This window comes from Brachyhypopomus gauderio, chromosome 2 (assembly GCF_052324685.1).
Source record: "Brachyhypopomus gauderio isolate BG-103 chromosome 2, BGAUD_0.2, whole genome shotgun sequence".
Classification (NCBI taxonomy): domain Eukaryota; kingdom Metazoa; phylum Chordata; class Actinopteri; order Gymnotiformes; family Hypopomidae; genus Brachyhypopomus; species Brachyhypopomus gauderio.
The window spans coordinates 33,537,949-33,559,452 of NC_135212.1; the positions used below are offsets into that span (position 1 = coordinate 33,537,949).

The 21,504-nt window shown below is 45.8% G+C and overlaps 2 protein-coding genes across 3 annotated transcripts in view; one reads left to right on the top strand and one right to left on the bottom strand.

Annotated features, from left to right (window-relative positions):
• Positions 1–4,326: 4,326 nt before the first annotated feature.
• tbrg1 (transforming growth factor beta regulator 1) lies at positions 4,327–12,160 on the top strand. 2 transcript variants are annotated; one of them, XM_076994532.1, is made up of 15 exons: positions 4,327–4,486; positions 4,992–5,163; positions 5,375–5,432; positions 5,541–5,623; positions 5,718–5,754; positions 6,063–6,125; positions 6,607–6,789; positions 6,917–6,987; positions 8,446–8,681; positions 8,900–9,039; positions 9,262–9,408; positions 10,391–10,488; positions 10,604–10,714; positions 10,830–10,993; positions 11,241–12,160. In XM_076994532.1, the coding sequence occupies exons 2-15, from the start codon at positions 5,036–5,038 to the stop codon at positions 11,369–11,371; spliced, it is 1,650 nt and encodes a 549-aa protein (XP_076850647.1). In that variant the 5' UTR covers positions 4,327–4,486; positions 4,992–5,035; the 3' UTR covers positions 11,372–12,160. The 2 variants fall into 2 exon arrangements, with proteins under 2 accessions (XP_076850647.1, XP_076850639.1); XM_076994524.1 differs by lacking the exon at positions 4,327–4,486 and adding an exon at positions 4,493–4,635 and having other exon boundaries at positions 11,241–12,159.
• Positions 12,161–13,343: 1,183 nt separating this feature from the next.
• The window catches only part of LOC143500444 (uncharacterized), a 34,722-nt gene continuing 26,561 nt past the window's right edge, over positions 13,344–21,504 (bottom strand). Inside the window, 9 exon segments of the mRNA XM_076994552.1 lie at positions 13,344–14,523; positions 14,895–15,045; positions 15,195–15,356; positions 15,553–15,599; positions 16,121–16,234; positions 17,315–17,428; positions 19,825–19,938; positions 20,624–20,743; positions 21,413–21,504. The exon segment at positions 21,413–21,504 is cut by the window's right edge and continues 39 nt beyond it. Of these exon segments, the coding sequence (XP_076850667.1) occupies positions 14,138–14,523; positions 14,895–15,045; positions 15,195–15,356; positions 15,553–15,599; positions 16,121–16,234; positions 17,315–17,428; positions 19,825–19,938; positions 20,624–20,743; positions 21,413–21,504 (1,300 nt within the window). The 3' untranslated portion in view covers positions 13,344–14,137.

The following is a 21,504-nucleotide window of genomic DNA, read 5'->3' on the forward strand; positions in this document are numbered from 1 at the left end:
CTAGGCGGATTGATGTGCACTGGTTGAGCAGCACGGTGGCTGCGGTATGTCTGTATCAGTCCGCATTGATGTCAGTAATAAACAAGTTGTTCAGTTATCTCTCGGTATATCATTATTAATATAACAAATAACACTTCAACCATTACGGTTCAAATTTCCACGACAGACTCAGTGTTCAACATGGTTCTGTACAAATCCAGTTTAATTTAAATGTTCATGTAGCATTTTTATGGAGTGATTTTTGTTTCAATAGTTCCACAAAAGCAAAAGTAAATCCAAGAGCAGAAAGTATATGTTATGAATGCAAAACAGAAAAAAATATATCAAAAGTGTCACGGTGAGGCGGCCCCCTACCGGCCGCCTCTGTCCACAGCGGCTGTGTTGTTGTTGTTTTGTGACGTCGTGTACGCCCCTCAGGTGGGCGGAGCCCGTGATCCGTTCCCACCTGATGGTCGTTTGTCTGTCTATATATGCCTTGTCTTTGTACCAGTTGACCGCTGGTCATTATATCCTTAATTCGGATCTATTGCACGGGTTTTAGGTTTGCACACTTTATATTAAACCACCCTTTTTCCCTGAGACTTGGCGTGATCGCTTCCTTTTTGTTGCTCACACCTGCCCTTCACAGAATGACCAGCCACCCTTCGGAAGCCGCCGAGTCTCTTTTTCTTTCTCCTTCGTTCGTGGTCATGTCTCGTGGTAAGTGTTTGTCTGCGTGGTGTTTTGTTTGAAGAGCTCCGCCGTGCTTTTGTGTTTTGTGTGTGTGTGTGTGTGTAGCACGGCGAGGACCAGGGCAGTCTGCCCTGAGACAGCTCTTCGTGTCCGTTGTATGTTGCGGGAGTTTCGCCGTGCGCTTGTGTGTATGGCACGGCGAACACCAGGGTGTCTGCCTGGTGGACTCTCGTGTGTGTTTTGTATGTGTGTATGCGTGAACGGACGTGTCGATCGATATGCACGCTCGTTGTGTTATATGTTACATGTGGTGTGTGACGCTGGTGCCGCTCCTCACCGTCGCCTCGCTCCCCTGTTGTCTTGTGTTTCATGTGGGGAGCGACTGCGAACGTGAGCGGCGCGTCACTGTGTCTGTTTATAGAGAGCGCGCGTTTGTGGGTCCCGTCTGTTTGTGTGTACACCGTTTTTTGTTTGCTTGTCTAGTCTTTGCGTGTGTGTTGTGTCCTAACGTGTTGTCTAATGTTTGCGTGTAATTCCACGCATGCTCCTCCCCTTGAATGTGTGTTTGGGGGGGGGGACCGGCTGTGGTCCCGTGCCATGGGGTGTGGCACGGAGGGCGTCTCTCCCAAGGGAGGCCCTGAATAGGGTAAGGCGCGTTTGTGTTTTGTGTTTGTATGTGTGTGTGTGTGAGGGTGTGTTCTTTGTGCAGGTGCTTCTCCTTGGCAGTGTTCCTGGACCTTGTGGGGGTCTCCACCTGGCAGGAGCCCCCTTGTGTTGTGGGGTGACCGGAGCCCGGTCGTGAAGAGCCCCTCCCTAGAGGGCTGGGGCCCCCGGATGTTTGGGGACCATGGGGCTCCGGTCTGAAAAGCTCCTGCTGGGGATGGAGATCCTCCCTCCTGCCCGGGGTGACCAGGAGGCCCTTGGGGCTGCTCCCTAGCCCGCGTCGGGTGTGCTCTGGGCCTCGGTCTCTGGCGCTCCTGGGTTGGGTGGAGGAGTCCACCTTGAGATGAGAGGCCCCGGGAGGGGTTGGCTCCCCAGGAGGCTGGGGTGACCCCTAGCAGAAGGCAGGGGTCAGCTCTGGGAGGAGGTAGGTCCAGGAGGTGAAGTAGCCACGCCTTGGAGAGGTAGCCTGCACGCCCACACACACACAAGGGACGAGAGAGGAGCCGTAGCCCCTCGTCCTCACACCCATGGGGCTTACTAGCTGAATGCCGGTTAGGGCGTGAGGGCCCTGTGACCGACTGGGGCGTGGTTTTGTGTTGTTAACGGCCCGGTCGGTCCAGGGTCCCGCCCAGGGAGGTGAGCTGACTAATGTTATGTGTTTTGTGTTTCAGCTCGTGGACTGCAGGAGGTGTGTCCCTGCCTGTCCTTGCCTTCCTGCCCCTTCGTGTTGTTGTGCAGCCGCTGTGTGCCACACACCCAGTGGAGGGGAGTGCGGCTTGGTGGGGGGGTCTGTCACGGTGAGGCGGCCCCCTACCGGCCGCCTCTGTCCACAGCGGCTGTGTTGTTGTTTTGTGACGTCGTGTACGCCCCTCAGGTGGGCGGAGCCCGTGATCCGTTCCCACCTGATGGTCGTTTGTCTGTCTATATATGCCTTGTCTTTGTACCAGTTGACCGCTGGTCATTATATCCTTAATTCGGATCTATTGCACGGGTTTTAGGTTTGCACACTTTATATTAAACCACCCTTTTTCCCTGAGACTTGGCGTGATCGCTTCCTTTTTGTTGCTCACACCTGCCCGTCACAAAAAGTATATTTTTTAAATATAATTGGTTATTTGAAACTTATTTTCGTTTGCATTTTGACAAGTTTTTGGTTCCATTGTTTTTGTTTTTTTGGATTTTCCCAGTAAGGTCTTTTGCTTCTGGAATCTCTCTTTGCTTCTGCTTCGTTTTTTGCTTCTGACTTTTGGAACACATTTCACGTGTGGGAGGGTCTTAGATGAAGGCGTTCCTCTGCAATCTCCATTGGTCACTGATTCCGGACTGACACAGAGCTCTGAGACCGCCTCTGGGACCAAGCCACGCCCACCCCACCAGCTTCCCAGCGTTTTCAAACATGGCGGAACGCAGGGGTTCTGTTTCACAGTAGCATGTAAACTGAGTTTTACCATTAAAGTTTATACAAAGGTTTTAGTTAATTGCTAAATGGTCTGTAGATATTGCAAATATCAGAAGCAAAGAGAGATAGGGGTGGGCGATACTCGGAATTTTGGTATCGATACGATACCGATACGATATCGATACGATACTGGTCAGTATCGCCGATACCGATACTTCCAAACCGTTGGGGGGGGGCGACACTTTTTACTTGAAATTATAATCCATTAATATAATAATTTATATTAAATTATATATATTTTTGCTGATGCTGGTCCGTGCCAGTGATTATGCCTCGTGCCAATGGTGGCACGCGTGCCATAGGTTGCCGACCCCTGCTGTAGACGGTCAACCAGTTTCAGCTGTGGAAAATTCAATTAAAACAGGCGAATACATCACAATTAAGCCAACTACAGGAAAGTCTGATGTATGGAAGTCATATTCCATTGTAATTAATGGAGAGGGAAATCGGCTTGTTGTGATTGATATCAGAAAGTGTTGGTGTACGTCACCTGACGGCATGTGTTTGGACTGTGGTAAGAAATGGGACAGCGCGATCCATCGCTATATTGCTGTTTTAATAAATACATAAGAAAATTTCAAGTACGAAATCTAATTAATTCAATTCATATTAGGATTGCGGGCGGGGGGCGACAGAAATGTGTATGTGGCGGGCGGGTGCGGGATTAAAACAAGCGATTTTTTGGCCGGTGCGGGCGGGAGCGGGACTAAAACAAGCAGGTGCGGGCGGGAGCGGGATTAAAACAAGCAATTTTTTGGCGGGAGCGGGATTAAAACAAGCGGGCGGGAGCGGGCAGGAGCGGGATTTTAAAAGCAGTCCCGCGCAGACCTCTAAACTGCAGCAAAAGAATTGATATTTTCGCCGTGGTATCGATCCGATACCGATCCTCACCTTTGTATCGATACTATCGATATAAATATCGATCCGCCCACCCCTAAAGAGAGATTCCAGAAGCAAAAGACCTTACTGGGAAAATCCAAAAACCCAAAAACAATGGAACCAAAAACTTGTCAAAATGCAAACGAAAATAAGTTTCAAATAACCAATTATATACTTTTGATATATTTTTTTCTGTTTTGCATTCATAACATATACTTTCTGCTCTTGGATTTACTTTTGCTTTTGTGGAACTATTTAAACAAAAATCACACCATACATTTTATTCCAGTTCCTTCCAAAATGTTTTAGTCCATATAACGACTTACTTAATTTACAAATAAATTCTTCTGTTGTGTGCTGTGCTGGTGTCAAATTATTATGTTTATATATTCCTCTGCTGCGCCTAAAGCGATCGATCACCAGTGGCGCCAGAGCGAACTCTTCGATGTACATCGGAGATAAATAAACTACTTTTTTTCAGCGTGAGAAATCATATGTATGACGTATGTATGAAGTAAATTTTCAACATAAATAATTGCAATAGATTCTGCATGATATATTTTTATTTAACAGTGTAACCCGTTTCTTTATGTTCAGACAAATTTAACATCATGTTTACTGACATAGATTACGCGGTACAGACAAAACAACTCTTACATGCGTGGATGAAAATGGTGCACATGAACGAAGCAAGTGACAGGGTGTAGCTCTCGCTATGTTCACAAGATGGCGAGCACACGCTGCATGTTGAAGGCCGATGAAGAAGACACGACGTTGGTGTTGCCGGAAATTACTTCCCGGGAAAACATAACGGTGAATGAGTGGTTCCACCACCGTAGAAGCTGCATAGCAAAGTAGCTTAGTTTGACCTCAGGTTAGCTGTGGATTACTTATTAGTTATATACTTATCTAACTACATTATGTGAATATTTACAGCTGTGCTTTACAAAACAAAAATACAGGTAAAAATCTAACATTAACGTTAAACTCTTTTTAAGACTACATAAATATTTGCAAGCTAGGAATAACATATATATATATAACCTAGCTAGCTAGTTGCAATGAAATCCTTAGCTAGTTAGCTAACCTATGGTAGGTGTTTGTCATCTGTCCTTAATGTAAAGAAGAGCTAGTATTAGGCAACTTAAGTGAGAGGTTTGCCTGTTTGTTTCTGGCCATGGTCTGAATTTAGCTATTTGCTAGCGAGCTAATTAACTCGTTAGCTAAGTTGACTTCGCTCTTTTACTTACGAGTTAGATAGCTAACATCGTCTGTGTCAGTGTGCACCACCTTTCCCCAACAACAATCTGCTTTACAGACACTGCACAAAGTCGTAGATGAACGACAGTCCCGCTGGTGACAATGGACCCTCTCAACACCCTTTCCAACTTCGAGTCAGAGATGGAGTCCGACGGCCAAGGCAGCTATTCCCTTTTCCCAGCCTTGGATAACATGACTAGCCTATCAGCAGCGTCTGAAACTCTTGAATCGTGAGTGTTGGTGTGATGCTTTTAAAGGCGTGTAGGATTAAATGTATCAGTCCTAAAATGGTTTTTAAACCACAGTTACAACAAAGTGTAAACAAGTGTTGATTGCTGGCGACATAAACAGCAACAAGTGTAAACACTGAGCTTTGCACTGCTTGGAACACACTTCCTTTTGTAGGCAAGTTATCTGAGTTGTCGTGTTTTTCTGATTAAGGGAGCCATCCGGAGAGGTCACAGACAAACCAAATCTTACGTGGCTGGACGCTGCCCAGGTCAAACCTTTTAATATTTTCTCCAAACCTTGGTGTGAGACCACAATTTTCTTCTGCTTTGTAGCATGTGACTTCTAAATCTACAAATTATTTGCAAAATGATTCCAGATTGTGCTAGAAGAGGCAGGGCGACCCATGCACATCAAAGAGATTAAGCAGAGGATCATTGATCGGGGACTGGTGCAGTCAAAGTACGGAAACCAGTTACGCCCTTAGTGACATCTCCCAAGTAATACCCAATACTTTAAGTGGTGTATTAACAAAAACTAAATATTCCTTTCTCAGTGCCAAGTCAAGTCTTGAGGCTGTAATGTACCGTGAGGTAAGACCTTGCATGGATTACCATGGTGTGTCTGTGGATCATCAATCATCATCACACCACTTATAATTTGTAACCCATGTATTTTATTTCTAACCAATAGATGTTTGTACATGTTTTTCATTTACATTTTTTGTTATACATTGAGTTGATTGTGACCAGGGAGATAGAGAACAGTTGATGCTTGTGTCAATACTAATGAAGCTGCCCAGGTGCTAGCTCTGACTCCACGGAAACCACGGTGTTCCGCCTGTAGTGCTCAGACCTTCCCTCCAAAATAAGCATGGCTTCAGTTTCGTGGTGTATTTCAGACACAGAAAGGAAGCAGGCGCTTCAAGAGGATTGAGAACAGAAATGGCGTCTTTGCCCTCTTGGTAAGTTTGCTTTGCACTGAGTGCATCTCACTGTTCTCTCGAGCTCAAACCAAGCCTGCCAGGATAGAGTTGGGAAAAAGACACTCCAAAGCTCACCATCACTGCACATCTTACCTTTTGCAACATTGTAGAAGTTCAACACTGTACAGCATTCACGTTATTTTTGTGTAAGCAGTATCACATTTCTTTCTATTTGCTACTAGTTGTTATTATAGGTGTTGTTGTGTAAATGCCTTTAGATATCAAGCAATAAGCTACAGTGACCATTTTGTGAATGTGTGTGTCTAGAAACCCTTTGCCATCAAATCATTGTTTGTATGTGGTCATTTGTCATGTCACCTACACTTGTTTAAGTGTTTTTTTTTTTTTTTTTTTTGGGGGGGGGGGGGGGGGGGTTACAGTTTAGTTTGTTTTAATTTATTTTACTTTTTACCCCACACCCCATTGTTCTATTTCTACTTTTTGCCACATGCAAATACAGACAGATGAAGAGAGGCAGCAGGTCCTGCAGGCCTTCTCCAGCTCCACCTTGCCGTCCGCACCCTCCCCTCATGGCCACCCGGAGCCCAGGTCAAAGGTCAGGAAGGCCCTGCGCAGGAACCAGAACGAGAAGTACAGGCTGAAGTACCTCCGTCTGCGCAAAGCTGCCCGCGCCATGGTGTTTGTGAGTAGTGGGGAATTTCCCAACCTGCGCTGTGAATGTCTCGGCGGTGGAACACAACCTACTGACCTTTTCTGGGTGAAGGAATCAGCTGGTTTGTAAGTGCTGAGCCCTGTGCTTTCGATTGTAGGAAAACGCGGCTCTGTGTGATGAAGTCGCCCACCTGGAGGAGAAGTTTGTGCGTGCAAGGGAGGAGAGGAGGTAGGTGAAGTTTCCCAGGATGATGGGACAAACATCGCCTCTGGTGGGGATACGAAAGCCCTAATAAAGAAACAGTAACAAAACGTGTGATCCTTCCAAAGGAGGATTCAGTACATGTATCTTGTTGTCAATGTTTTGTCAAGTATTATTGCTAATATATGGAAAGGAATTCGGGGCAAACTGAAATGTAATCATGACTGAGGAAAAATGTGAAACGCAGTACATGCATGGCATTACCTTTCAGTAGCAACACGCAGAAAACCCGCCAAGATGAAAATCAAAGCCTGTTGTATTGTCACGTCATTTGAGCTCTTTACTGGAAAATGATACACAGGCTTTGCAGTTTGATAAAAACAAATTCATGTCAGAATTGAATATAACCCATCCTGAAATATATTCAAGAAACAGTTGTTTCTTCCCAGTTCAAACATATGCCTCACTGAAGTGCAGACATTCTAGTGTGAACATTTTCCCGTTCAAACATATGCCTCACTGAAGTGCGGTCATTCTAGTGAACATAGTGATTGTTTTGAACGGGGATGTTAAGAACATGCGACAAATTGAAGACTGAAGGGTAAATTTAACGTCAGCTGAAAAAACAGCATCCACGTGTTTGTGTTTTATTTAGGGAAACGGGGGATTTGGGGCCAAAATGAAGCCTGCAGTTTGGCCAGCTCACCACTGTCCTGCACCTTGATGTGCGCTGCAGTGTTCACGCCAGAACAAACCGTGAAACGTGTCCTTGCATTTCAGTCGAGAACAGTGCAGCATTTGTGCCACAATGAAACACAATCGTTGTCCAATGTCAGGCCACTGCCAAACATGGGCCGTTGTCCAGAACAAGGAGCCAGACCGACCACAACAGACTCCTGAACCATCACAGATTGTCAAATCATACCTTGGTATGTTCAAGTTGATATTTCAAGGTGGATTGTATTACGTTTTGATGTGAACACAGTAATAGCCATGTATTGTATTCCAGTAAAGAGCTCAAATATAATAACAATACAACAGGCTTTGCTTTTCATCTTGGCAGATTGTCTGCGTGTTGCTACTGAAGGGTTATGCCATGTGTGTATTACACTTCACATTTTTCCACCAGGATTGCATTTCAGTTTGTCATTCTCCATAATAGTGAAGTGGATATGTAAATCACAAAAAGGTCAGATTGAGCAACAATACAAATATGTTGCAATACCATGTCTGCATGTTGTCAGTCATTTCAGCAAGAACTTTTATTTCAGCACTGTTGAGAGGTCTGTTCTTGTGTGGAAAACACTGTTGTAGTGTTGAAAGCTCTCATAATGGGACGAATGTAGAGAAATGCTTCATTGTGTGTCTTTTGCTGACATTTGTGAGTCAGTAGCAGGAATCATCAGATTTGTGTCTAGTTGGTTTAGTATCCTGTCCGTTGTCATCTGTCTCGAGAGCGTGTTGAACTCGCATCTGTTTCTGCAGGTTCCTGCTGAAGACTCTCTTGCAGTTCCAGTCTTTGACAGAGGGGGAGCTGCTCTCAACCCCCAGCAGCAGTTCCCACACTCCTGCCACTTTCAGTTCCAATACTACAGGGGGTGCTGTTGCGCCATCGAGCCAAAGCCAGGCGCCTGGCCCCTCGGGGTCTGACGACGGCTTCCCAAAGAAACCCAAGAAAGAGCGAAAAGAGCGAGGGCGGGAGAACGGAAGAGAAGACAGCGGTAAGGCCGACGTTCCCCTGGGGGTCACATCATCCAAGCACACCAAGTTTTTTTTTTTTTTTTTTTTTTTTTTTTTTCCCTCACCGCAGAAAGGTTTTTGTTTCTATCAGAATAAAAGGTTTCTGATGCAAAAAGGCAGACGCCCTTAGACTGAGCTGTAATGCCGTTGCTGGCTATTGTCCCCTTTATGCTTGTGTTCATTGTCTTACTGTTCTCAGCGACAAAGAAGATGTCGAAGAAGAGGAAGGGTCCCGAGGGTGGGGCACGTAAGCTGGTGCGGCCCATCCCTCTTGACTCCACTGGCAGGCCCGTCTTCCCCATCGTACTGGGTGGCCTGACCGTCTACAGCCTGGGGGAGGTTGGTAATCAGTGCGAGCCCTTAACCCCTAACACACGAATATCACATTATCTCCATCTCCTGTGCAGACGTGAATGGAGACCGACTTCACTGAGCCGTATCGATTTCCGAATCCCAGGTACTGAAGTGCTGGCTCTGGTTTGAGTTGTGCAGGAAGCATCAGATGGCCTTGTATGTGTTCTCAGATTATCATGGACAGGTCTCTCTTCCATGTGTTCTCAGATTATCACGGACAGGGCCCTTTTCCATGATGAAAATGCCATCTACCCAGTGGGGTTCTGCAGCACACGTGTGTTTGCCAGCACCAGGAGCCCAGAGCAGCAGTGCCTGTACACCTGCCAAATCAAAGATGGAGGCCAGGGACCACAGGTATGGCCCGGCGGTCAAAACCATGCGTACTAGTACGTGTACCACCATCAGGGTTCGTACGGTCATGAAAAACCTGGAAAAGTTATGGAATTTGAAAATAGCAATTTCCAGGCCTGGATAAGTTTTGGAAAAAATAAAAATACTCAAATGTTTTGGAAAAGTCATGGAAATTTGCTTGACACAATAAATGTTTGTCGTTCTGATAACCGGAAGAAATATATATATAGCCTTTTTTTTTCATTGTACGGACCGCTAACGTAACTTCCACGTTAGTTCGCTGCGTTAGCGACGGACTCCAAACGGAGCTGTAGATTGTACTTTGACATGTAAATCAGCGTAATGCTGGTAAATGCCGATTCAACAATGGCTGCTTCAGTTGGACAAATACAAGCTGTGGTTTGAGAAAGACAAGGACACGTGCAAAATGTGCGGTTAACCAATCGGTTAACGATGGGGTTAGAGACTGAAAAGTCTGTCGTAAAGCAGTTTTCGTCGTTAAGCGTGACCCTAGATTTAGATACGCTTTAATCATAAATACAGTATAGAAAAAAACTGCGTGCGTACAACGCGAGAAAGAGCGATCGCGTTGTCGAGATGGGCTACGGTGGAGACTGCGCTGCTTCAGCTTATCATACACTATACACCACTCCACTACACTCCACTACACTCCACTGTGCTGCCACTGCACCTTCGCGCACCGCGCAAAATTACGAAAAGTCTGTCGTAACTCCAGTCCGTCGTTAACCGTCGTTAACCTGCACCATTGTGTACTGCCCTATACTGAACCTGTGTCGTCAGTGTTGCTAGCTTTGTTGTGTTCAGTCTTTAAAGCTGTTCTCTTTACTTGCCGCTAGACATTTTTGAGCAGTTAATGTTTGACTTTACAGAATTCATTTGAGGGATGTACAGGCTCCAAGCCTTTGTCACCAGTTGCAAAGCAGAGGGCTTGTGCCAACTCTGCTTGTGTGATTGGCTGTTACAGTTTGAGATCGTCCCTGAAGAGGACCCCCAGAATGCAATCGTGGCTGTCTCTGCACTCAGCTGTCATGCAGAGTTGTTGAAAGCCATCGCTGCTAAGAGGTAGAGGATTCCACGGACCCGCTGACCACCACCATCTACCGTGCTCCTGCTGTAAGAAATGGGGTGGTGAGTATGCCAACGGCTCTACTGACGTTGCCCTGTGGACTTTACGCAGAGGGAAGCCATTGAACAACATCACCCCCTCCGGTGCGGATTTCTTTGGCTTCTCGCATCCTACCGTCCAGAACCTGATCCAGAGCTGCCCTGGTGCTCGCAAGTGTAAGAAGTGAGTGACCATTTCTCCTTTGGACCGTCAAAATGAAAAAGAAAAAAAAAAAACACCCGCAGAACGCTGCCTGGACCGGCTCTGAGCTGCTTGTTCGTGTGCGTTTGTTTTTAAGCTACCACTGGGTGCGGTTCGAAGTGTGTCGAGTCGGGGACGGACAGGTTCCGCAGACGCTTCCGGAGGACGATGCATCAGTCGATTTTGAGGCTTTCCAGCGTCTGCTGGCCTGTGAGGAGGGCCTGGACAGTCAGACCCTTACTCTGGACCAGAGCACTACCGGTCAGCTAATTGTAGCGTCATATCAAAACAGTGGAATCTGTTGTAGCTAATTAGAGATCAGGGAGTCATATTTTGGGTTTAGCATAATACAATGCAAGTTAGCTACTGACAACCTCCCTCCCTAGCCACTCAAACAAAGCCCCTGCCGAGTGCACACACGGGGTTCTTCTAAGGGGCGCAAATCTGCAATAAGGATTACCTTCTTCAATCTTTAGTTCACTAATTATGGCTTATGGTTTACCTGCAGGAAATGGACACCACATCTCGTGTCTTCCCTTGGCCCGTCCTCCACAGACCAGCGTTTCGTCACATCACCACCTGCTGATGAGTGCAGTGTCTCTGCAGGATTCCGTGGCCAGCTCCCTGTCCAGCTCCTGAGGACATGTGATTGCTGTCTTCCCCTTCACTGCCCCACGGCGCGCTTTCTCTCCTTGGCGCTGCCCGTTATGCTTGTGCCACTGGACTTGGGAGACTCGCACCATGCAGCATTTCACAAAGTATACAGAACAGAAACGTACTGATTAGGCGATGTCGCATTCAGTCGTTTTGAGCTGTTCAGGAACCTTGAATTACATGCTTTGACCTGGAAGGTTGCCACTGCATTGTTTATTTTTATTATTTTTTATTTTTTATAATAATTAATAGTTTTTTTGCGAGGTGCAGCTGTGTTCTTTTAACATTTTGTAATTTTCAGTTTTGATTGCGTGTTTTTATGCTTTAGTTTTCATCCTTCAGGACTTTAATTATGTGCATGTGCATGTCGTACAGAACTGGAGATCCCAGAAAGGTGTGCAGCTGAGCTCGAGCCCTGAAGCCCTTCACCTCTTTCAGATTACGGTTTCACCTCGTCGGGCCTGTTCTGAGAGCTTGAAGCTCTTCTTTGTTAAGTGCACAGTTCTGCCGTGTTTTCCTCAAACCTCTCTGTGCTACCGAATGAACCCTCATTCAGTACTGATGATCATAAATGATCCTAATTATATGTGCAGTGAAAACGGTTTTCTTAAGTATGCCTTTTTTCCCCGCACTGCAAATATATGGATGCCTCTGTCCCAGTAACATAATTTATTTTCTTTCCTTCCTTCCTTCCTTCCTTTCCTTTTTGTCTCATTTCCCCCATCATATTCTCTATATTTAGCGCTGCAATATTTTAACAGAAGTACTACCGATGGCCACAAGATGTCACTATCTGTATTTATATAATATATATATATATAAGATCGCTACTTATGTTCTTATGAATAGGTCTATTGTCATACCGTCATACCAACAAAATATATAATAATTCATCATAAGAGGAAAAAAAAGTAGCTCCTATAGGATAAATGAAAACTAAATAGTGATCTCCCACAGTGAGGTGTTTGACGGCTCACATTACAAAGGACAAAAACAATCTCCTTCTCTATGCCGTGGACAAAAATGCTTTGTGTATGAACGTGGTTCAGTGTAGGACAGTTGAGAAGCATTTGCTACAGTTATCATACCAGCTGTGACGGTAGCAGGGACTGCAAACACGAGTGCCACTGATGTTCTAACACAACCTGCACTTTTTGGTACATTGTTTCAGAGTCAGAGCTGTGCTACGTTAAAGCAGAAATTACTTTCCAAAAGGTACAGTATGCTCAGCATAGCAAGAATCATGCGCATGAGCACACACACAAGTTCATAAGACATCAGGGGGTTGGAGGGTTGGCCATCGCGCGCATGAGTTTGAGCTGTTCTGAGCATGATTGCCATGCCAGCAAACCCCTGTTGAACGCTGGTTCACTCCTGGAGGTGCATGAAGGTGGGGCACTCTGCAGGGAGGGGCAGACATCCTGACACCCCCCGCCCCAGCAGGTGTGGAGGCCAGGGGGTGGGCACATGCTGCTCCGAGCCATATTTCCTAATGGAAGGGCGGGTACAGGAAGGCAGCGGTCATATCCGCTGATTCCGACTCTGGAGAGGTTCAAAGTTCATGCCTCTGTCCTGCACAGTGTGTACATGTGCGCTGTATGGGCCTCTGACTCACTTTCCCCATGGTTGTGAACACATTTGTGAGCTGGATGACATACCAATCATAACACATTTCTAATAGGCACCTAATTACTAGCTATGAATCATTCATTGTTTTCAGACATATGTATAAGAATCAGTGTATAAGGGTTTAGGGCAGCATTTGTGATCACAGTAGACAGGTGACGAGTGATAATCCCAATTATCAAAATCTCTTATGTGAAGCTTATGTGAAACCACTATATACATTTAAAAAAAAACTAGAATCGATACCTACAATACTACACTTGGACACTATTCAAAGTGGGTACTCAAGTTTCCTGGTTTTCATCGACTCGCAGTGAGACAACAGTTTAGTTCATAGATGCCCTTTTAATTCCAAACCGACCTGCCTGCAGAGAAGAGGCATAAGGGGAAAGAGGGACAACGAGAAGATGCCAACACGGTGACAAACCACCGTACAAAAGAATGAGCCATATCACTATATACAGCATATTTACAAGAGGGTAAATTTACATTCACATACATTTACAATCATACATCTCTTAGAGCTGCATCATGATGATGATAAGGGTTCTGAGGTGGGGAACTGAGGCACGTGTTTGGACGGCTTTGCTCCGCAGCCGTACTTCCTCGTGTTTCCAGTTACTTGTCGGAAACAGATCCTCCTTTCCTGACATTAGTCTGTCTGGAGAAAGGAACGCCAAGGTTTTCCACAAGATACTTAATGGTGTGCTTGGCGAGGGGGATGCATGGAACTTTGTGCATTTACACACACACACACACACACACACACACACAGGGTCACAGCTCTGGGGAAATACAGAGAGCACGTGTAAACACACCAAATGCATTTAAATTATCATGACTCCAGTAACAACAGCAAAAAACACCACCATTCCCGTTGACCTTCTGATTGACGTCTGTTTGACCCTCGCTGCTGGTGTGAGCCGAAAACGGCAAGGTCCGCAGCTCTCCTCTGGAGTATGGTGTCCTCTGGAAACCTCTCAGCAGAACCGTCCCCTGCCTCGACCTTTACCAAGTCCCAGGTCAAGGTTCACCAGCGGAACGCTGCTTGAGAGAGGTCGGTGAAGGTCATACTTTCTTCATAGGGCCCCGGAGTCCTTCCTGAAGGCGGGCGCTCCGGACAGGTCATGCCTCCATCTCCTGACCATCAGTGCCGTACTGGAAACGGTTGAGCTTCTCTCGCTCACGGTTACAGATGTCCAGCTTGGCCACATGTGCCGGTTTGAGGGCGGGCGACGGCGGCAAGGTCAGCTCGATCTCCTCGGGCCAGAGCGCTGGGACGGCCCGGCCAGCCACCGGTGGATCTGACCCCTGTTCCACGTTGCGGACGAAGGCGTGGACGTGTCGCTGGTTGTTGATGGTAGCGGCGGGCTGCTTGGTGCGACGCTGCCGCCGTCGATGCTGCCGTGACAGGAGCAGGGCGCACGCCGAGAACCCGCACGCCACCAGAACAGCCAGCACTCCCAACAGCACCATGTACAAAATGAACTCCCCGCCACCCGGCCCTGATACTGACACGGAGAGAGCAGGGAAACCCACATCAGTAACATAGATCTAACAGTTCTAACACTAGCTTCTAATGTCATATGCATAGGTAACAAACACAAAAAAACACATTTGTGTAAGACTGTGTGGGTGCTCTGATGTATAATAAACAGATTTAATTGAATGCTTTGGCAACGCTGTAACTTAATATGGTCACACCAATAAAGCTTGTTTGAATTAAATTAAGAAACTGGGCGAGAGAGGAAAAGTGGGAGTCATTGAGAAAACACACACACAGACAGATAAGAATATATTACATTACGCGAGAAGATAAAACATTAATGCTAATCGAACGCAAGCCTTTGAAATCGCTTCCCCTGAACCGATGCCCACTAACCTTGGCAGTGTGTCCCATGGCATAGTTCCTTCAGACTCATGCATTCATTTCCAAAATAGCCTTCTGGGCATGCACACATGTAGCCAACTTCTGTACTCTGACACGGCACCCCCTTCTGGCAGGGGTTGGGATTACACAGATCTGCAACCTCCTGTGCCAGAACAGGAAGTACAAAGGCTGAGTGTAAGTAGTGTACGTAGTTCTGGAAAGATGTTCAGCATGTTCACAATAATCATGTGTGTATTTGAGGACCTGCATTCTTATATGAAGTAAACGTTTTTGACACAAGCAGGGCTTTACCTCACAGTAGGTTCCGGTATATCCCTGTGGACAGTTGCAGAACAGAACACCCTTTTGCTCCATGCACTTTCCTCCATGCAGACAGGGGGCGCTGTCACACGCTCCCACACCTGTCTGGCAGCGTTCACCAGAGAACCCCGGCAGACATATGCATAGTGAGTCCTGCAGATGACAGGACACACCTAGTGAGATGCAACGTTGGGAAAGGAATGTATTCAAGTCTACAACTCAAGGCAGCTTTTCCTCATGCACTTCTGAGTGTGCTTGGCCAAATATTAGCAAGCACTTAGCATTCTGCAGACTCAGCACATGTGGGATCTGGGACACAGCCCCAAAACATGAGTTGTGAATGTCATACCTCGCAGCGTCCTCCGTTGAAACATGGGCCTTGGCAGCTACTGTTCCCTGTTGTGTTGATGGCATTTAACACAATCAATAAGCAGGTTACGCTTGTCCAAAACAGCAAAGAGCATGAGCTGCATATCTACTGATACAAAGATGCTGGCTGGCTCATTACTAACATTACAAAACCAGTCAGCTACAGTTTTGACATGATAGAGTTGAAGGACAACTTCAAGTAAGTGTGTTTGCTTATGATTTACAGTAGATGTTGGATCTGGTACTTATTCAGTATTTATTTACTCAGTACTTTTAAGTACATTCTGAATAAGAGTACCAACAGTATAGTATTTCCTATAAACAAGGAAATACAATATTACAATTATCCTTTTGTGATAGAGGTCCTTCATCAAGTGTACACATATTTCTTATATTCTCAAGGATTTTAGCTTGGGAAGTAAATCAGGCCTTAAATCTAATGTAGAACTGCACAAATTGATTAGGAATATCAGAACCAATCATCCTGGTTTGCTCTGGTTTCAGTCACCAAAGATGTATGCATCACACCACAACTGGTCCAAACTCACGTCTGTCACAGTTGGGTCCCTCCCACCCAGGAAGGCAGTCACAGAGGTATCCACCAATCAGGTTTCGACAGGAGCGAGCGTGGACACAGATGCCTGTCTCACACTCATTCATATCTAGGAAAGAACAGAGCAGACCCTTATGCAGCTCAGCTACACAGCAACTCCTCTGTGCTACTGTATTCATGACCTCGCCTGGAAGACCTCGACTGTTTCTGCGTCATAATGCGGCCGTCGGTCTACAAACTCTTGCAGTCTGTGTTAGCAAAGTGCATGAGTTTCTTAAACAAATTTGACTACAACGTGCAAAAGTCAGATAGAAGAATTTTTAGAAAAGTACGTATTTAGACGACATTTGTTTAACTTTCATAAAACACAATATTATCATTCCTTCTAATGGTGTGTGTGTGTGTGTGTGTGTGTGTGTGTGTGTGTGTGTGTGTGTGTGTGTGTGTGTGTGTGTGTGTGTGTGTGTGTGTGTGTGCAACTATCCAGGAGACTCCATATGAGGTGGAATTGTCAGGGCCAGTGGTGAGAGTGTCTTCCACATGTGTGCAAGTCCAAGCTTGCCTGAAGGGCCTGGTCTGTCCAAACAAAGCCAGTCCTCTCTCTATAATCATTAAACCAACAGGCAACACATGAACCAGTCTGATCTGGTAAACGGACAGAGACAGTAGGCTAAGCAACGGCAGTGTGGAGAGATCCGTGTGAAACGGATCTCAGCTTGATATAAAGCCCTGTAACATAATTGTGTAACTTCAGTCTTTGGAGATTTCCCTAGTTTGGAGTTAACATAATATAATAATTATTTATTATTGTTATTATTATTACTATTATTATTATTATTATTATATTTTGTATTAATTTCAATTTTTTATATCTATTAGAGTTTGTTCCAGTTGTGCAGGGTTGTCCATAGTGCTTCTGTAACAGGTGGACAGGTGGAACAGGTAAGTGCACAGGTATGGACAGGTAAGGGCACCTATGGAGAGGTAAGGACAGGTATGGACAGGTAGGGACACGCTCAGACAAGCACCAGCAGGTGCAGGGCAGCACAGACCGGTGGAGACCAGGACAGAGAGGCTCCTGACAAGTGCAGACAAGCATGAGCAATTACACAGGCTAGGGTAGTTATCCACGTATTATTGTGTGTGTGTGTGTGTGTGTGTGTGTGTGTGTGTGTGTGTGTGTGTGTACCGATCTGGCAGCTCCTGCCACTCCAGCCTGGAGGACACAGGCACTGGAAGCCGTGGGGGGTCTCGGTGCAGGTGGAGCCCCGTCCACATGGCTGGGAGTCACAGTGCAGTATGGCTACACCGCAACAGACCAGACCAGAGTCAGTCTTCCCATTAATGCAGGGCATTAATTACCTCTCCAATGTCACTGACTGTTTTATTATATCCTTATGATAATACTGGGTTCAGCCTGAACAGACTGAATACCTGTGTGTGTTTGTGTGTGTGTGTGTGTGTGTGTGTGTGTGTGTGTGTGTGGTGTGTGTATATGTATATGTTGCACCCAGAGGTGTGGTGAGAAACTGTGCACTTTCAAGAGTATCATTTATCAAAGACATAGAAAGAGAGGGAGAGAGAGAGATAGGGAGAGAGAAAAAGAGAGAGAGAGAGAGAGAGAGTGCGTATGTGTGTGTGTGTGTGTGTGTGTGTGTGTGTGTGTGTGAGAGAGAGAGAGAGAGAGAGAGAGAGAGAGAGAGAGAGAGCATGTGTGTGCGTGCATGTGTGAGAGAGTGTGTATGTGTGTGTATGTGAGTGATAGCAGGAGGCAGAGGTATAGCATAAAGAAGTCGTAAAATGAAGTTTTGAGCCTTCGGATGTTTCAGCTTTATGAAATAAATTATCATAAACAATGATAATTTAAATGGCTCAAAACATCTGATAGAACCAATTGTTTATCCAAATTCAACACAAAATGCCACTTTTAATGACTGCTGCAGTCTCTGAATGATGTAGCCCCCTTAACAGAATTCCTCTCAAGAGCAAACATTTGCAAACCTGATATTGTCTCAAGCACACATGATGTAACTAATCAAGGGCTTCAATATTTTCATCAGCTGTGCTTGAGATGAACACGTCACATATCTGGACTGGCTAGGGGCACAAGAGACAGCAAAGGCACTGGCTGTTCCTAGAGATACACTTCATTTGCATAATATGCATAATTTGCAAGTTCAAAGTTAAAGGAACACTGGCTACAAACTGGCCCTCAAACAGGGACATTTTAAATTGCTCACCACTGGTTGCCACTAAGTTCCTGAGGATGCAGATGGTCAAAATCCCCTCAAGTGGCAACAAAATGCCTGCAGCAAGATTAGGCAGCACCAGGCAGTGAGGTTTCCATTTGCCCAGTAAGGCATACTAAACGCGGAAGGTTCCCAATGCCCGAACTCGTAGACATACGAAGACGTACACCTCAACTGACAGAAGCACAAGAAAACTCAAATTTGCCATATAAATGAACCATATAAATATAAAGGATATATAAAGGATTCTGTTCTGTGGAGGAACAGAAGAGGAATTTGTTAGGCCTATGGATCAGCGGGACGTCTGGAGGAGTAAGACTGGAGAATACGGTGAGAAGGACATCCCGACTGCAGAGAAGCATGGCGGAGGCTCTGGGGGTGCTTCTCTTGCTCTGGCACTAGAATCCCGCAACGCATGGAACCTCAACACGGATTTAATCGGGCACCAGAAAACCCGAGGAGAAAACATCACACCTTCCAGCTCAAGCGTTAGACCATCCAACAGGCCGATGATCCCAAGTATAGCTCCAAGCCCACCAAGGCTTGGTTTCAGAAGGTTCTGAAAGATTCTGGAGTCACAGCTGCCTGACCTGAACCCCATCTTCGGTGGGACTTGAAGAAGGGCTGTAAAGGTGCAAAAGCCATACATCTTAGAGAACTGGAGGCCTTTGGCATGAGGAGTGAGCTGAGAATCCTCAGGAACATAAGCGGGTCATGCGGCAGGTCATAACAGCAAGATGATGCTCTACTAACGGCTACACACGCTAGTCATGAGGGAGTTGAGTAATTCTGACACTACGGTAGTCAGTAAAAGAGAAAATGTGTTGATTTTGGACACAAACCACAACCATAGTGGCTGTGTCGAGCTATTTACATTGTTTTTAATTGTTTTTTTTTATGAGAGCTGGGGTTTTGTGTGTGTGTGTGTGTGTGTGTGTGTGTGTGTGTGTGTGTGTGTGTGTGTGTGTGTGTGTGTGTGTGTGTGTGTGTGTGTGTGTGTGTGTGTGTGTGTGCGAGTGTGTGTGTGCGAGTGTGTGTTATGCTGGTGGTGGGGGTGGGGTTGGTATTTGATGTAACGCCACCAAATGTCTAAACATACACAAACATGCACAAACACCCACACACATCCGCAATTTCTCAGGATAAAACTTGTTCGCACACCCTCTGTTTGCACTGATGAACAGTAACAAGGACATGACATCACTGCCAGTGCATATCCTGTGTGTGCTTTGTGTGATTGTTGATTGTTTATATTCCACATTAATCAGTGCTATTTTGGTGAAGTTCTAATGTGAATCTCCAGTCAGCAGTGGAAATGTCAACTGCTTCTGATTGGTGCTAATTACAGTGTATAAACAGGTGTGTGTGTGTGTGTGTGTGTGTGTGTGTGTGTGTGTGTCTGTGTGTGTCTGTGTGTGTCTGTGTGTGCGTGTGAGCACGCATGCTGTACCATCTGAACAGGTGAGTCCAGTCCAGCCATCTGCACACACACAACTGAAGCTGGTCTGATTTTCTACACACGTTGCTCCATTCACACAAGGAGAAGAGAGGCAGGCATGTTCCACTGAGAGAGAGAGAGAGAGAGAGAGAGAGAGAGAGAGAGAGAGAGAGAGAGAGAGAGAGAGAGAGAGAGAGAGAGAGAGAGAGAAGAACAAGGACGTCTTGTACAGAACCAACAATATTATGAAATAATTAAGTTTGAAAAAGGCCTTTGCATGTTTTGGTTATTTTAGCAAAGCCAATGGAGCTATTTGCTTATACAAATATTTGCTCATTTCTTATCTACTTTTATATCTTAAATCAGCAACCCTTCCACTTATCTACAGAGTCATTTTGCTTCTTAAAGTGCCTTAGGGTCAGCTGTCCCAATGGGACGGGGCTTCTTCCAACCAAATTATCAAAAATCCTCATTTCCAAGTCAATCTCGCCTTTAGCTATGATAGCTAATTAATAAAGGAACTCAGGTGTCTTTTAGAGGACGCTGCTCCCAGGACAAATCCCTATGATCACACAGATGGAGTCCCTGTGACATCACATATGTTTAGAGGCTACATATAACTTTAGCAATTACATCAGCTGGCAGACATGACTTTAGGTCAATTCAAGCAGTACAAAGATTAGATTATGCGGGATTTGACAAACAGTCTCATCGGAAGTGTTCACCCCTGTGCAGAGGGATGACCACACTGCCCACAGCTAATTCAGATCTAACCACAAGGGATTTTTGACCTTCAAATCTTCACACTCACCAATGTCACAGTTGCGACCGAGGAAACCGTCCTGGCACACACACTGATACTCGTTTGGTTCTGTGTTGATACAAGTCCCACCATTCTTACAGGGCTGGTGATTTCCACAATAATTCAGATCTGAGAAAGAGAGAGAGAATCAGTATAGGATGATGGTAAATGTAAACATGTAATTCATACAGTCAGAGTTGATGGAATTCAACCAAAATGACATTTATCTCAACTTTGCCCCCATAATCCCCAAATATACACACACTGTCAGGAAGAGTTTGTGTGTGTGTGTGTGTGTGTGTGTGTGTGTGTGTGTGTGTGTGTGTGTGCATAAATGGGCCACCATGAGAACCACGGAAAAGTGGTGTCCCCGAAAAGCTCGTGCCTGACTAGTGTCCCCACCAAGATTAATACAAGAATGCGTGTGTGAGTGTATGTGCATGTGTGTATGCGTGTGTGTGTAAATCGGCACCCACAAGAAGTCGTGGACTTACGAGAGCCTGGTTCACTCCCCTACCAATAAATCAGTGGCCTGTTGTGTTTAGCTAACACTATCATCTTTCAGGCCATGCGAGTCTATGAAAGCCCCACACGTGGCTCCGCCCCTGGCCATCAGCACTGGGTGTGAGACAGAACGGAGCGAAGCTCGCCAGAATGTTGTGTTGTTAAGGGTGTAACATATAGCTGCCCCCTGAAACAGGCTTATCTGGCCATGTAGACTGAAAGCAAACCATACTCACAATGCATATATTCATAAAACACACACAAACACGCACACGCACCCCTTTCACCTCTCACCTTTGTCACAGAGTAGGCCACCCCAGTTGGTGTCACACACACACTTCCAGGGCTCAGTGCAGGTGCCATGATCACACCCAGGGTATGTCTCA

What these genes read in the sequence shown, in the direction of transcription:
- tbrg1 (XM_076994532.1), top strand. Translation starts at nt 5,036, where the DNA reads ATGGACCCTCTCAACACCCTTTCCAACTTCGAGTCAGAGATGGAGTCC. An exon ending in AGGCTGTAATGTACCGTGAG is followed by an intron (nt 5,755 to 6,062) that starts GTAAGACCTTGC and finishes GGTGTATTTCAG; the next exon opens with ACACAGAAAGGAAGCAGGCG. An exon ending in CGTGCAAGGGAGGAGAGGAG is followed by an intron (nt 6,988 to 8,445) that starts GTAGGTGAAGTT and finishes CTGTTTCTGCAG; the next exon opens with GTTCCTGCTGAAGACTCTCT.